The 16,562-nt window shown below is 50.7% G+C and overlaps 1 protein-coding gene across 1 annotated transcript; it reads right to left on the reverse strand.

The window, feature by feature from the left end:
• Positions 1–476: 476 nt before the first annotated feature.
• Positions 477–15,289, reverse strand: FOXN4 (forkhead box N4). The gene is made up of 9 exons (XM_074321803.1): positions 15,204–15,289; positions 11,022–11,167; positions 8,899–9,023; positions 8,683–8,796; positions 8,245–8,372; positions 7,502–7,598; positions 6,272–6,479; positions 3,574–3,966; positions 477–2,253 (listed from the first exon to the last, which is right to left on the reverse strand). Exons 1-9 carry the CDS (start codon positions 15,287–15,289, stop codon positions 2,000–2,002), a joined length of 1,551 nt encoding a protein of 516 aa, XP_074177904.1. The 3' UTR covers positions 477–1,999.
• Positions 15,290–16,562: the final 1,273 nt, after the last annotated feature.

A 16,562-nucleotide genomic window follows, 5' to 3' on the forward strand; every position in this document is an offset into this window, starting at 1 on the left:
GGCAGCTCCAAGAAGCACTGCTGAACTCCAGCTCTGGAGTCTGGCACAATGGACTCAGTCTTGCCTCTTCAGGTGACCTTGAGTCCTACCCAACGTCTGTGAGCCTCCACTTTCTCAGCAGTAAACGGGGTTCACATCCCGCCCTGAGATCATGCCTATCAAGAGCCTGGCAGTGAGGGACTGTGAATGGCAGCCATGGTAATTTTATCGATAATGACAAGCCCCTCCCAGGTTCTGATGTGATGGGAACCTAGCATCAGAAGCCCTGGATTCAGTGTAGCTGTGGTGTAGCCTCTCTGGGCCTCAGTTTCCACATCTGTAAATGGGGCCTGACCTGTGAGGGGTGAGTGAGTGGCACTGTTGCCCGTTCCCCTCTTTCATCCCTCCCTTGGAGCCACAGAGCTGCCATTCAGCTTTTATTAACAGAAGACAGTAATTCAACACCACACTTACATAGTTTCCACGTCCCCTGAACATGGGGTCTTCATTAACAAAAACATCAGAACTGATGGGGGGGTCACATTACACAGAGCAGCTGAGCAATGCTGGCCAGACAGGCAGCACTGGGCTGTGTCTAAAGACGGTGATGTTCAGCAGAAAACTCCAGAACTAGGAAGAACTTAAAGATGGTCCCTCAAAACAGGGCTTAACACCAAACCTCCCAGGTAGATGGCTGACCTGTTGATTAATCGGAAAATTCTGGCCCTAGGGCTCGGCAACTCCCAGATACAGGAGCCAAGCATCCAGTTGGTCAAGAGAGGACAGAGGAGCAAGCTGCTTGGCTGGAAGAGCCTATTTGCCTTTTCCTTTCTCCAACCCACTCAGCTGGCTCCCCTCTCACCCAACTGTCTACAGAACCCGCCCCTTGGAAAGTTAGGAATTGGCAACAAGAGAAAAAAACAACAACACATTAAAATAGTCACAGGGCAATGAAATTGGCAAGAAGTGCCAATCCTTAGCACTGCAACTTCGTCAGCCCACTTGCTACCTGGGTCAAGCTTTACGTTTGGTTCACAGTTTGCTTTCTTTCCATCAGGGTGTCTTAAATTCCAGTACAAATTCTTCCCATTCTCATCCTGATTTGTCCTTAGAAAACCGCTGGAACCCAAAACTATGGCACCTCCCCTCTTTGGTGCCCATGGGGAGAGATTTGAATCGTGACTGAACAGTGAGAAAAATATCTGGTCTCTAAATTTTTAAAAAAAAGATGTATCAAAAGTGCTTGTTTGTTCTAAAAAGCAGCCCACGGCTGCGAAGGGGTTAAGAGCCAGTTTGGAGGCATGATTCACAGATAATTTACGCACTGGGATTGCTGGGGCATAAGGAGGGGACCAGGGAGTCTCATTCCAGGGGCTGTGGGCTGGGTTCAGAGAGGTGGTGTGGATGGGCTCCAATAAATATAAATAAATGTACATGAGGTCACAGTGCCCGGTGTGACCCAGGGACTTACTCTATGAAATTCTAACCAACTACAGGAGAAGTGGGCCTGGAGGCCGGCAGGGCGGTCTCCCATTTCAGAGTTCAGCTGGTTCTGGTCCAAGAGAAGTTAGACAGTCTGCCCGCTCCACTCTGGGCCTCACGACCTGTCCGCTGGAGGCAGAGGCAGATGTTTCATCCAAGCAGAATAAATTAAAGGGCCTTCCTTCCCGTCAGGGTGTTTCCATGCTGCTCCAAGGAGTCCCCATATGGGCTGCAGGTGATGGAGGGAGCCCAGCAGGGAAGCAGGCTGGAGGCTTCCCATCTCAGGTGTCGAAGGAGCGTCACGGAGTGAGGGAGGTCAGACGCTTGTTCACTCTCCTCTGTCCCTCTGACCTGGGAGGCCCCAAAGGCTTCCTGTAGAGGTGCGAGAGGGCCAGCGGGTGCCGAGAACTGCTTCCCTGTTAGCCAGCAGCCCCGCCAGAGGTTCAGAGGCCTGTGGGAGAGTGAAGGGCCTTTCTTCCAGGACCACGTGGCTCGGTCAGCCCTCTGCCCAGGTTCTGGGGCAGGTGAGGACATCAGCTCAGAGTAGGGCTATGGGCTTGTTCCCTGGGGCACCCAGGTATTGAGAGGAGGAGGTGGCGGCTGACGCGGCCACACTGTCCGGATATGCAGTGTACAGACCTGTCACCTGCAAGTCCGGGAAGGACTGGTCACTGCCGCCGGAGACCGGGGTCAGGCCTGAGGACCCCAGGTCACATCTAAGAGGGGAATCTCCGAAAGCCCCAAGCGTGTCCAGGCTGAAGCCTTCATCCTTCATCTCCTCCCAGAGGTTCCCTTTCAAAGACAAAAGCGTTTGGGTGAGCGGGCTTCCTGTCAAACATCTGAGTTCGAATCCTGTCTTGGGGAAGAGGCCAAGGCTAGGGTTTCCAGGTGGGAATTCCTGCCCGTTCTCAGGAATTGTTTTTCGTTTTCCCGTTCCCGAATCCTGAGATAGAAACTGTTTTCTGTTCTCCACGATGAATCATTTCCACAAAGTGATGGCCGATACTACCAACCACCTGGGTTCAAGGAACCAATTTTCCCAATTTCCCGACCAACTTTTCCCGGGATTCGGGAATGGAAAAGCGAAAAAAATTCCTCAGAACGGGTGGGAATTCCCACCTGGAAACCCTAGCCAAAGCTAGGTGTGGGATTTAAAGTCATATGTTACAGGCTAAGAGCTTGGAGAAGCCAGAGTTTCAGCCTGGGCCCTCCCCTTCCCACTGGGTGTCCTTGGAGTGTCACTTCTGTCTCAGAGCCTTGGTCTCCTCAGAATTAAATGGAGGCGATCAGTTAACTCATCCAAGCCTTAAACAAGGGATTGTGTGGAAAACACTTAGCCCTCACTAAGTGGTACCATCATGGTCAAAGCCAGGGAACAAAACAATGATTTCCCTTTCTTCATCACAGCTTAACTACACGATAATCCAGAGGGAGAGCAGGGAGGTTTAAACATACCCCTTACACCACTATAACTAATTTACTAACTTGCTGACTAACCAGCTAACTTGTCCATTTCCCTTGCTAGGCATGCCTTGAGGGCAGAGGCTGTCTTAACAATTGGCCGGCACATAGTAGGTGCACAAGTGTTAGTGAATGGAGGGATCATGAGCCTTCACTGAAAACTGAACTTCCCTTATTCATTCATTCATTCCTCATGCATCGAGGATGACCATGTGGCAGACAGCGGGTCAGAGTGTAACCTGGCGTGAGGTTGGCACCTGCAACTAGAAGCAGTTACTGATGGAAAGTTTAGGGTCAGACAGATGTGGGTTGAAATCCTGGCTCTGCCACTTACTAGCCAGGTGACTTCATTTCTCTTTGTCTCAGTTTCCTCCTTGGTGGAATGGGGAGATGAAATGGCAGTGGCCTCACAGCACTGTTGTAGGGTAAGATGGCGTGCTGCCCATGAAATGCTTGGCACGAGGCCTGGTATACAGGAAGCGCTCATTAAATGCTTACTGTATTATTAGGTGGTTGGGAAGCGTTTGTGGAAGAAATGAATTGTGGGGTAAATGCAGACAGCCCTGCTCTCCCTTGCCCTCCCGTGTTTCTGCGCTCCCCCAGCCTCTCCCCTCCCCCTCTCTTCCCATCACGCCATCCCTCCAGCCTCACCCTGCAGAGCAAAGTCCATGATGCTGGGGTCCAAGGCGTCCACCTCGGTGCTCATGTCGGTGCTAATGTTGATGAAGTCCACAGGAGCCCTTCCCATGGTGGGGTGCGGGAGGGGGCTGGGGCTCAGGTCAGGCAAGGCATGCAGGGGTGGGGTCTGGGCTGGGGCAGGAGAGTCTGGGGCGAGATGTGCCTGGGGCTGGACCTGGTGGTGCAGGGGCACTGACTGCAGGGACAGGGTCATCAGTGGCTGTGGTGGGAGCTGGGAAACAGCGAGGCAGCCATGGGCCATGGCCACTGTGGTGGCATGGGTCAGCACGGGGGCCTCAGGTTCCCCCGGTTTGCCAGGGCGTCGGCAGCTTTCTGGCCGGTCTGAGATGAGTTTGTCCAGCTCCTCTGCAAGCAAGTGGAAGAGGTCACGCAGAAGTCACCCTGCAGTTCTGGGGCCCCAGCCCAGGCCAGGGTTCAAGTCCCAGCATTACCACCTGTATAACTTTAGCAAGCCTTTGGGACTCTCTGAACCTCAGTCTCTTCAGCTATCAGATGGCATCATACACTCTGTACAGAGTTGTTGTGGAAACGTACTGAAATCACAAATTGTGCAGGGCCTTTGAGGAATGAGAGGAGCCTGGGATAGTGACACTGGCTCCTCTCCTTGGGACAGTGCCTTAGAGGATAGTACTGTAACTCTGGGACTTCACTGGAACCTCACAACAGCCCTGCACGAGGGAGGTAAGGCAAGGGTTACAAGTCCCACAAGACTGGGACAAAACTGATTAGCATGCAAGGGGTCCTATCTGTTCCCTGCGGCTTAAAGAGATATTAGAAAGTATTGCTGTGGGTTAAAAGTTGGATCCTCCTTCATGCTCTTGGATATAAACAAGACTGAAATTACTCTTAAATTATTTCTGGTCGTTAGTTTGTGTCTCATTGAATGTAACACCATTTTGACACTGGACCACTAGAGTCCTAACATCTATTAGGGTTGCACCCATTTTGGCAACAAGGACACTTAGAATCTAGAAGGTGAAGTGGCCTGCCCAAGATGTCACACTACATAAATGTCAGAACGGGCACGGGGTCTCGAGCCAGACCCTAGAGTTCTCTGTGGGGTAAGCATCTTGTAGTACCCCCTCAGCTGAGGGCCTCTGGATCCTGCTATGGTCCTTCTCCCCACCATATTGAATTGTCCATCTCTGAGCTATACTCCCATCCCTCTCCGCACCCAAATCTCGAGCAGGATGATATCCACAGGGTCAGGCCAGATATTCCTAAGGGTGTGTGGATTAGCCTCCCATTTCCCATTCTCCCTTCATATGTCACTTGTATGTCCTCCCCTTCACATCTTTTAACAATAATAATAAAAAAGATGTATTTTTTTTCCTAATATAAAAGTAACTCATGAACAGGGTAGAAGATTTGGGAAACACAGAAACGTGAAGAATATAAAAATTATCAGTGGTCTCTCCATTCACAGAAAAGATTTTGGTATTCTTCCGGATAGATAGATAGATAGGAGATAGAGATATGTGTGCATATACACACAATATACAAATATATACATACTCATATCTATGGATATATACATATGTGTATGTTTATATATACACTTAAAAATGGGTGTGGATATATGTGTATGTGCATATATGTGCATATACATACACACACATGTAGAAATGGGTGTGGATACATATGCTTTTTAAAATGTGATCATACTGTTCATATTGATTCATAACCTGTCACTTTTCACTTATTGTGAGTATTTCTTTATATTCCAAAAATATTTTTTTTATCTCTAATACTTGCATGATATGATATTATATTCATGGAATTAATCCCCTATTGCAGGATATATAGCTTGCTTTTAATTTTTTACTGTGAGAAATAATTTTGTAATGGCTAACTTTGTTCATAAACCTTTTGCACAAATTTTTGGTTTCCTCAGCATAAATTGCTGAAAGTAGAATAACTGGACCGATACTCATAGATGGATACAATATACAGGGTTTTGCTATATTACCTTGCCCTGAAAAAGCTGAACAACTTACATTCCAACCAATTGTATGTGAAGATGCCTATTTCTCCTCATGCTAGCCCACACTGGGTATTATTATTTTATTATTTTTCAAATCTGTGCCAATGTAGCAGGCAAGGTAAGAAAGCAGTTTTCTCCGATGGTCATTTAGTTTGATATTTCTATGTAAGAAACTAGGGATTGCTTAGTGAGAGTCAGCAGCTTTCCCTACCATGTTTCCCTGAAAATAAGACGGGGTCTTATATTAATTTTTGCTCCAAAAGACTCATTAGGGTGTATTTTCAGGGGATGTCTTATTTTTTCATTTACCACAATCTACATTTATTCAAATACAGTCATGTCATCTTTTTCTGGAACATCGTCATAAGATACTAAATGCGTCCGCCTGGCTGATGATCTTAACTGGGGCTTATTTTCGGGGTAGGTCCTATTTTCGGGGAAACAAGATATGTTTCTGACCAGGCCCCTCCGTTGACCAGCCACTGGGTAGGGGTGGGGAAGGGAGGTGTATTTCACAGGAGGGAAGTTCACCAGGCGCCCATGTCCCCACTGTGGTGGATAGGACATGGTGCTGGCAGGGCAGGATGCAGGCAGAGCCGAGGCAGGGGGCTGAGCGATGACGTGTGAGGTGTGTGTGAGCGGGAGGGTGGGGCGTCCAGGTCTCACCGGGGTTCGCCATGCTCCGGTGGATGGCGGCTAGGTCTTTCCTTTTCCATTTGTGCATCTCCTCCTCCATCTTGTCAATACGGGCCAGATTCAGGGCCCACAGGCAGCCCTTGCGCGAGGAGCCACTCATCTTGTTCTCCACCTTCTCAAAGCACTTGTTCAGGGACAGGTTATGCCGTACTGAGTTCTTCCAGCCATCAGGCGCCGTCTATGGGGAGAAATGGGTACGCAGGAGACCCCTCTAAAGAGCTCCCTATAAACCCTTTCTCTCCAGGGGGATCTCAAACTCAGGCCGAGAGGGGCAGCGCACAACGGTGGCAGGGATAAAATGACAGTGTCCCAACACTCAGTCCTGAGGTGGGAAGAGAGAGTGTGGGGACTGTGGCAAAATGGAGGGCCTATGCCGGATTAGAGGGGCAGTGGCGATTCAGCTCCAGCCACTGGTTACTACACAAGAGCGAACCAACAAGGCCCAGGGCTGCTGGGTCGTCCATCTTTCTATCCCATTCAGGAAGCAAGCAAGTGACATGATGCTAATACATGGATAACTGGTCAAATGTATTAAATGCCAATCATTTTTAAAAGCTCTTAGTTTATTATTGGGTAATCAGATACTGTAGTGCACCTCATACCCTACCCTATTCTCCCCCATCTCTCTCTCTCTCTCTCTCTCACCATTATTCTACAATATTTCTGCTAAGAACACCACCCAGGCCAGGGACCCACAGCTTGGTAACATCTGACCTCCTGCTTCTTATTTTGCTTTGATGTCAACAACATTACTAATGGCCAACCATGTGCCAAGAGCTGCCAGGCCCTTTACATGCAGAACCGTCATTAACCTTGCTAGTTGGGTATTATTCTCCCCATCTTACAGATGAGGAAACTGAGGCTCCAAGAGGCGAACGGCTCTTGCCAGATCTGTGTTTTATAGCATTATGTTTTACTGAGTCTGTGCTGAATAACTAGGTTGACCCCTCTACTCTTTATGGGCTGGGATGCCTAGTGAACTCCTCTTCATCCGTCAGAGCCCAGCTAAAATGCCCCCTTGTCTGTCTGGATATTTTTGCCCATGTCTCTGTAAGTGTCCATGTGCAAGCATCCTTACTACCAGGTCTACAGACATAACTGGGGGCCTAAAAGGGTGGCTCAGTTTGGCCTGGGTTCTGGCAGTGCCAGGGAGAGGTCAGAGCAGCTCCAGCACCCCAACCATGGGCTGAGACCTCTCACCTTGAAGTAGGGGAAGTGCTCCTTCATGAAGCTGTAGATCTCACTCACAGGCAGGCTGCCTGTCTTGCTGTTCTTCAGGGCCATAGCGATCAGACAGCTGGAGGCAAAAGGTGGGGCGGGCCAGATGTGAGGGCACCTCAGGCTGACAGCACAAGATCCCTTGTGCAGGAGGCCTGTCCTGCTCGGCCCCAGCAGAACCAGCCCCTCCATACTCACACAGCGGTAGCTCTCGATACCTTTCTATGGCCCAATGTTTTTCCCACCCTCTGCCGCCCTTCTCCTTGACCCTGAGCTCAGCCATTGGTACTGATTTGAGAAACCTCATTTTTACCTCTATTTATCCCTCCTCCCCCCATAATTAATATCTATGGGACTTTAGACTTTAACTAGGCTGCTTACCCCCCCATCCCCCAAAATCTTATGAGGCACACAATAGTATTATTTTGATGACTTTAGATATCAGAGGGAACTGAAGCTCAGAGAGGCCAAGCCATTTCCCCAAGGCCACACAGCTTGTGAGTGACAGAGTGGAGCCCTGGGCTCAGTGTCTGTAGTGGGTTCACAACCCTGAGGGTTGACTGACCACAGGATGAAAGCATATCCCACCTGAGGGTTCCCCACTCTCCAAAACTTCCCCCTTGGAAATCATGGCTACCACACCTAGCTGTCTGAGACGTCCTAAAGGCAGCCCTCACCCCTCTCTTCCTCGAGCCCCCACTACACCAGCCCGTCCTGGACCTTACCTGTATGAGTAGATGGGCTTGGGGTAGTGTTTGGGGTGGAGTTCCTGAGATGAATGCACAGCCATGCGGGGCTGGGGGTAGGGAGGCCGCACCCCGAACGGGGAGCCATACAGGCCCACAGGAGGGCACTTCCCACAGGGTACGGGTGGCAGAGAGAGAGAGAGAAGGTGAGAGCATAAGTGACTCACAATAGCGCCCCACCCCCACCCCAGCCTCAAAAAGCGAGAGATGTAGGGTTTACAAGCCCAGGAGACAATCTTGTCTTTACCGACGGCAGGTTTGGGGAGGGAACTGAATGCATGACCCCATGACACAGGCATGGTGGAGAATGTTATCCCCATGTTCTAGGTGAGTAAACTGAGACTCAGAGAGCTCCCTGGCCAGCCCAAGCCAGAAATGTCTGCCTCTGAGTCCAGGGCCCCTCCAAGCCCCCGGTACCTGCTGGGTGCCTGGGGGAAGTGAGAACTGTGGTTGGGAAGCTGGCGAGTACAGCTGTGGCGGGCTCTGCAAGCTGGATGGGGGCTGGCCCCCCACAGGGAACTGGTTCATCTGCTGGGGCCGGGAGAGGAGGAGACAGAGAGTCATGGTTGGGTGGGGAGCCCCCAGCGCTGTAGGACGCCCACCTCACTCCCCAACCCATGTGGCGGCACTTACGCTGGCTCTGTGGTTGGCCATGGGGCCCAGGCCCAGGACGTCAGGAGGGGCCATGCCAGCCAGGCCATGGAGCAGGGGACCTGAGGTGGCTCCCACATGCAGCTCAGCCACCCCAGCCAAGGCACCTGCAAGAGGGAAGCACAGAAGTGAGCTGGAAGGACTGTGGCCATGGCAGGGACAGCCCCGTCCCTGGGTACCTGCAGAGAAGGGAGCCACACCCCAACATTGGGACCAGGCCTATAGTAAGGGCTTGGAAAATCACTGCCCTGGGGTGCAGTTATGAAAAGTGGGTTCCTACTTGAGCCAGCCTAGTTTCCCCAGTGACATTACCTAACTGAAAAGTTATCATGAGGGTTAAATGAGAAAATGTCTATAAAGCACATTGCTGAGCACATGATAATATCTCAGTAAACCATGAGAGACTAATAAATATGACGATGATGATGATGTGATTAAGACCTTGGTGCCTGTCCTTCATGAAGCTAAAACATTAGTTCATTGTTCACCTCTCCTCCTTAAAAGTATGTCTTGGTTCCTCAGTACCTTTGAGTCCAAATGTCTTTGCACCTCCTCTCTCCTTTGTCTAGCCCTGCTCCTCTGCCAAGGATTAGCTCAGAAATAGCAGCTACGCACCACACACACACACACACACACTCTCTCACACACACACACCCCATCCTGTCCTGGGCCTGTCACAGACATTGCTAATCTATCACAGATTCACACAGCAGCAGCCTGATTTTAGGCAGCCACCTCCAATTCAGCAAAGTTGACCAGCAATGTGATTATGGGGCCTGGGGCCATCTCTTCCAGGAAGCCTTCCGGGTCCCTCAGCTCTCCTCTGAGCTCTGACTGCCACCTGGGCTCATCCTCTGTGCCTTGGTCTGTCTGCCTTGTCCATCTCTCCTTGACCAGACCCTCAGCTCCCTGAGAACCAGGACCACATCTTATATGACTCAGTGTTCCAAACACCTGGCAAAGTGTCAGATACACAGGAGGTATGCAGCGACACAGTTAGCACTTATTGAACACCTACTGTGTGCAAGATATTTTCTGCATTGAATCCTGACAACACCCCATGTGGGCAGTTCTATTATCCTTTCATCACAGATGAGGAAACAGGTCAGAGGGGAAGGTACCTGCCCAAGGTCACACAGCTGTCTCCTTGGGGTTCTAGACCAGGAATAGACCAACTGTGGCCAGCAGGCCAAGTCCAGCCCACAGCATGTTTTTGTAAATAAAGTTTTATTGGCACACAACCATTCCCGTTCATTTACATATTAGCTATGGCTGGTTTTGTATTGCAGTGGCAAAGGTGAATAGTTTCCCCGGAGATCGTGTGGCCTACAGAGTCTAAAATACGTTATTTACTTCCTGGCCCTTTTCAGAAAAAGTTTGCTGACCTCTATAATGGATGCTTTGGCCAAGAACAGTTTGTCCAATGAAAGAAACACTCCTAGACACCAATTTTTCAACTATTGACACTTTTAATGTACTGATATGATTGCTTCTGTTGATTGTTTTTCTTTACCACTTTCTGCATCTGTAGGCATTTAATCCACTTACTATAACTGCAACTAGCACCCATTTATTGTGTACCTACTGTGTTCTGGGCCCTGTGCTAGGCACTTTCCATGTATCGTCATTTTGAATCTCTTGATCAGGGGTCAGTACATTTCTTAAAGGGTCAGAGAACAAATATTTTAGACTTTGCCAGCCACATGGTTTTTGACTTCGTTTTTTTACAACCCCAGAAAAATGTAAAAATCACTCTTAACACGAAGGCTGTATAAAAGAAGGCTGAAGGCTGCCCTTGGTCCATGGACCATAGTTTGCCGACTGCTCTAGATGTTCATGATGTACCAGGGTAGGGGTGGGTCTGTCTATTCTTCACTGAGACCTGAGCTCACACGCCTGGTACAGAGTGGTTGAGCAAATGAATGAACCATATCCCTCTGAAGATAGAATAAGTCCACATGTTACAGATGCAGAGACAGAGGCCCAGAGAGAGAGAGAGAGAGAGAGAGAAACCTGGCCACGACTGCACGGCAGGTGGGTGTCAGTGCTGGGTGTCGCCCCTCCCCTTTACCACCCTCAGGCCACCCCACCTTGCCCAAGCCTACCTGGGTGTGGGTGTGGTGCACTGGGGCCGCCCAGGTCCACACGGCCGCTTGCCATCTGCTGCAGCCGCGGCACGTCCACAGCCGTGAGCCATGACAGTGACTGCAGGTCCCCGGGAAGGTCGTCATCGCTGGTGGTGGCCAGGAGTCTGGAGGGAGGGGCAGGAGCTCGGGAGGGGTGAGGAGCTCAGGCCAGCTCCCAGGGGGGCTCTCCTATCTCTGGAATAACCCCCTTAGCCCCTTACCTCCCCAAGCCACTCTGCCCTTCAGCCTGTCCACCCCCAGGGCTGGGTGTGGGAACCTGGTCCCAGGATCCCCTCCTTTCTCCCCACCCCACCCCTGGCAGCCAGATCACACATCTCAAATCATTCCTGCATTCACTCTTGTAACATATGTTACTTAGTCCCTACCCCAAATGATAAACATTAATGTTTGTTGAGCACTTACTATGAGCCAAGCACCATATCAAATCCTTCAGAAATATTAATGCATTTAACACTCCCCATTAATCCATAAGGTAGGTATTATTATTCCCATTTTACAGATGGGAAACCAAGGCACTGGGCTTGGTGCTCAACAAGCACAGTCCCATTCAGTCCCGAGAGCAACCCTGAGAGGTAAGGTATGCCCACATCCCCCTTTTATAGATGGGAAAACTGAGGTTCAGAGTGAACCTGAGTGACTTGTCCAGGGCCATGTGGAACAGGAAGTGGTGGGGCTGGAACCCAGGCAGCGTGGCCTGAAGCCCAGGCTCTTCACCATGACCTGGGACAGTCCCTGGAGGCTCCAGTTAGGACCCATGCCCACCACCCCGCAACAGATTCATGAGCGAAAACATCACTTTCTGTGGAAGGAAAAAGGCTGCCCACTGAGGATGCCAGGCAGGTACCCCGATTTATGAGCACTGAGCCCCACAGTAACATTTTGTCCATGTTATAATGTGGCTACGAACTGGCCAGGAGCCCACGCCAGACCCCACCACACCTGCCACTCCGCAGGCCAGGGGCCCATGGTCCAAATTCTAAGCTCCAAGTTTCAAAAATAGGTGTCTCAGGGCCCCCTAGAGCTGGGGAGAGGGAGAGAGAAGAAATGCAGCCTCTGGTTTTCTCGTGCATGTGACCGTGGACCCACAGAGGGGCATTATCCTCCACCCCCCTCCTGCCATCAGTGGGGCCACCTCAATCTGGTGTTCTCTCTCTTCCTGTCTCTTTCCTTTGCTCTCTCTGTCTCTCGTCCCCTTCCTTCCTATCTTTCCCTCTCTCTCTTTCCTTGTGTTTTAGGGCCACAATTAGCGTTGCCATGGCCACTGCTGCTCAGTTGTCACACGGCCTGGGCCTTCAGCCCACCAAGCTGGCATCAGGTGACCATCCAATTGCCCTAGTGATTGGCTGCCTTGTAAGAAAACAGGGCCTGGAAACGATTTGAAAATGCTGCCGGCCCGTGTCAGCAGCAGCAGTTGGCCCGGCTGTTGTCCCCCTGGCTGCCCATTGTGTGACAAACGACTGTTGCCCCTGTGGCACGTGGCTCCCATTGTCCTGGGGTCTCGATGCAATTGTTTCTGCAGGCCCCCTGCCCCCACCCCGGCTACCGCCCCCTTTGGCCTGCTCATAACTCATCTGGCCAAATGACAGCCATGGCCCAGGCCTGGGCAATGGCCATCTGTCCCCTCGGGCCCGTGGAGACCATGGGGTGAGGCTGAGAGGCAGGGCCTGGTGTGCCACCCGCTTTCAGGAATGCCTGGCTGGCCCCCACGCACCTCTCCTCACCCCACAGCCAGCAGACCTCACAGCGTCTGCTGGTATGAGCCCCACTCCTGCTCAATAACCTGCTGTGGCTCCCACTGCCCTCACCGATCTGCCTGGCACTGCAGACACAGGGAAGAGTACAGGGGAGCTCCTGCTGGTAGATTTCTCAAGGTGGGGGCCCCACCAAAGCCCAGTGGGGGGCTTGTAAACAAACCAGGGCCCTGAGTGCCACTGTGGAACAGAATCTCTGGTGGTAGGTAAATCTGACAGGCAGTACCCATAGTGGTAAAAGCTTGGGCTCTGGGTTTTAATCCTGGTCTCTACTTACAAGGTGTGATCAAACAATATGGTGGATGTTTAAATAAAAAAATATATATGTATTACAGTAAAAGACACATTGCCATTAATCCCCCTCAAAATATTCCCCCTTGTTTTGAATACACTTATCCCATCATTCTTGCCACTTTCTGAAGCAATTCTGGAAGTCCTCTCTCGTGAGTGTCTTTGGTTGCTCTGTCGCAGCTGCCTCGATGTCCTGAATCCATTCAACATGTTTACTTTTCATGGTCATTTTGACTTTGGGGAAGAGCCAGAAGTCGCACGGTGCCAGATCCGGTGAATACGGTGGATGAGGACACACTGTAATGTTTCTATTTGACAGAAATTGCCGTATACCAGAAGCAATGTGTGACACAGAACGTTCTCATGATGGAGGATGATTTACAGTACACTTTAAAGCACACCCCTCAACCGTAGCTCACACCCAACTGACTGCACTGAACAAGTTGCAACTTGTCACACACTAAGGGTTCAACTGCAGCTTCCCGTATTGAAGATTCCTGCCTTTCTATTGGCTGGCACTCGGCAGCAGCATTCTCCATATTTTATGATCACAACGGAAATGCTCCGTGTCACACATCGCTTCTGGTATGCCAATTTCTGTCAAATAAAAACATTATGGTGTGTCCTCATCCACCGTATTCACTGGATCTGGCACCGTGCGACTTCTGGCTCTTCCCCAAAGTCAAAATGACAATTAAAGGTAAATGTGTTGAATGGATTCAGGACATCGAGGCAGCCACAATAGTGTAACTAAAGACACTCACGAAAGAGGACTTCCAGAACTCCTTCAGAAAGTGGCAAGAATGATGGGATAAGTGTGTTTGAAGCGAGGGGGAATATTTTGAGGGGGATTAATGGCAATGTGTCTTTTACTGTAACAAATTTTTTTTAAATTTAAACATTCACCATATTTTTTTTTTATCATACCTTGTACCTGTGTGTCATTAGGCCACTGACTTAACCTGAGCCTCAGTTTTCATCTGTGAAATAGGGATAATACTTCCTATCTCATAGGGTGTTATGAGGATTCAACGTGTTATTGGATGGAAAGCTGTCATTAATATTAATATCAATGTCAATGTTTATGATAACATTAGTTAGGTCCTCAGAGGACTGGAAGAACATTGAAGTTCTATGCTCCATGGTCACGCACACCTGCCCCTGTGCTGCTATTATAGTGTTTCCCCGAAAATAAGACCTAGCCAGACAATCAGCTCTAATGCATCTTTTGGAGCAAAAATTAATATAAGAGCTGGTATTATATTATATTATTATATAATTATTTTATAAGATCCAGCCTTATATTATAGTAAAATAAGACCAGGTCTTATATTAAGTTTTGCTCCAAAAGATGCCTTAGAGCTGATTGTCCGGCTAGGTCTTATTTTTGGGGAAACACGGTAGTGGCTTCCATATATTGAGCACTTCTTGTATGCCAGACCCTGGGCTATATGCTCTCCCCGTTTTACAGAGAGAGAAACTGAGACCCTAAACAGCCATGCTCTGAGCCCATTTCCACATGAAATGAGGGTCACACGAGGTAACTGTTTAGCACACGGCTGACTTGTACTAGGGCCTGGGTAAATGATGCTATCCTGATTGTTCTTTTATTTTTTTCCTGCTGTCTGTGGGCCCCACCTGGCTCCCCATTCCTTCAGCCCCACTCCCCACTCATGTGAGGAGCAGCAGCCGACTGTAGCCGCACGGTGTCTGTCTTGCCCGTGGCACACCCAGCACAGTGCCCCTGCCACACCTTGGCATGAGCCATTCCCCCTGCTAGGAACGTCCTTTTTGCTTTTCCTCCCCCCACCCACAGTACCTGTCCCTGGAGGCTCACTTCAAATTCTGTCCTCCGGCCTCTTAATGCCAAAGTCCCCTCAGCCATCACCTGACCCTACCCTTCATCTCACCCATGGGGAAACTGAGGCTGGGAGAAGGGAAGCAGTTTGCTCCCAATTTTGTACTTCAGAAAAGGACCTGGGCTGGCACCTGGCTTCCCATGTGGGCCCCTACCCAGCCCAGGAGCCTCCTCTGAGAAGTCTTTGTCACACAGACCCCAAGCTCGGGGAACCCCTCTGTACCCTGACTGCTCCCTAACCTCGCCAGGGCCAGCACGTCCTGCACCACCATCTCTCTGCCCTCACCTGCTCTTGGCTTGCCGATGGCTGGCCTCGAGCCCTCCATCACCCTGTGCCGTGTACACAGTGGTGCTACCTAAATGCCTACTTGGCTGGTTGGAACAGGACAACCCCAGGCCACCATCCTGGACAATGGCCTGACAATGACTGTCCTGTCCAGGACTTTTAGTGCTCAGAGAGCCATCGTCTGCCTCCTGGAGTCCTTGTGACACCCTCAGGAGGGGGACAGGGAACAGGCAGCCCCACTTCACAGGTGGGAAAGCTGAGGCCAAACCATTGAAAGCAAAATCGTGACCAGGACTCTAACCTGGGTCTGTCTGCTCCAATCTCGGGTTCTTCCTGCTGGCACCACAGAGACTCAGATGTCCTGAGGGTGAGATACCCCCACCCTGAGCCTGAGGCTCTCAGCTGGGGTTGTGTGGACGATCATTTCCCAGCAGCCGGTTCAGATGCAGAGTCCAAGGCCCAGCCCAGACCCTGAAGCCCCACCGTGGGCTGTGAGACCTGGGAAGCTGTATTTTAATGCCTCCTCCCCACATCCCACGCCCAGCCCTGGGGGATGGGCAGCCCTGAAGGGTATGGCAGGGGCTTGGGCACAGCTTAGGCATTGACTGGATCTGGGGTCAAGTCTGTGTGAATCCACGGCTGCATGACCTCAGACAAGTCACTTCAGGTCCCTGAGCCTGTGTTTTCTCATCTGGAAAATGGGAGAATAACTCCGTCTCTCCTGGGTTGTTGTGAGGATCTAATGAGCCTGTCTGTATTCAAATTTGGGTACAGGCCTGGCCCCCATTTGCCCTTCTTGGGGATTTGTAGCTTATCCTGGCCATTGGCAGCCAGGCTCTGCACCCCCTTCAGCCTCAGACAGCCCAGAGGGGGTCTGGTCTTTCCTCCTGACCATGCCAGAGTGTCTGCCTCAGTGGGCCTGACAGGTAGCCCCAGCCGACCCTGCTGGTCTCCTGCAATGGACGTGGACGTCCAGGAGCTCTTGGTGGGAGCCTGCTGGGCCGAAAGCCCCCTCCGTTCCCGTTGCTGTAGGGTCTCTGGCATTTGGTGTCTCATCCCCACTGCCTGGCGTGGGCCACTTGACCCTCTCTGTCCCCTTTTCCTTCACCCTCTGCAAAGAGGTGTATCAGCACAACCCCCTCTCCACAGTGACATGTGAAGGACCCCCAAGCCTCTCCCTCACCAGTGCCTGAAGTTCCTTCCTTAAAGATGTCCCCAGGTACCCCATTCTGGCTCTCTCCTAGCACTTAATATTAGTGGCATAAACCACAGGGTCCTAGGCAGCTGTGACATGGAAAAAACTTCTTGTTTCA

Source organism: Rhinolophus sinicus, linkage group LG16, assembly GCF_036562045.2.
Source record: "Rhinolophus sinicus isolate RSC01 linkage group LG16, ASM3656204v1, whole genome shotgun sequence".
In the NCBI taxonomy this organism is placed as follows: domain Eukaryota; kingdom Metazoa; phylum Chordata; class Mammalia; order Chiroptera; family Rhinolophidae; genus Rhinolophus; species Rhinolophus sinicus.

Bases quoted from the DNA above. Each gene is read 5' to 3' on its own strand.
- FOXN4 (XM_074321803.1), bottom strand. From the start codon at position 15,289: ATGGAGGGCTCGAGGCCAGCCATCGGCAAGCCAAGAGCAGGTGAGGGC. The intron at 11,168-15,203 runs GTTAGGGAGCAG...CCCTCCCTCCAG, and splicing joins GACGTGCTGGCCCTGGCGAG to ACTCCTGGCCACCACCAGCG. The intron at 8,797-8,898 runs GTAAGTGCCGCC...TCCCGGCCCCAG, and splicing joins TGGCCAACCACAGAGCCAGC to CAGATGAACCAGTTCCCTGT.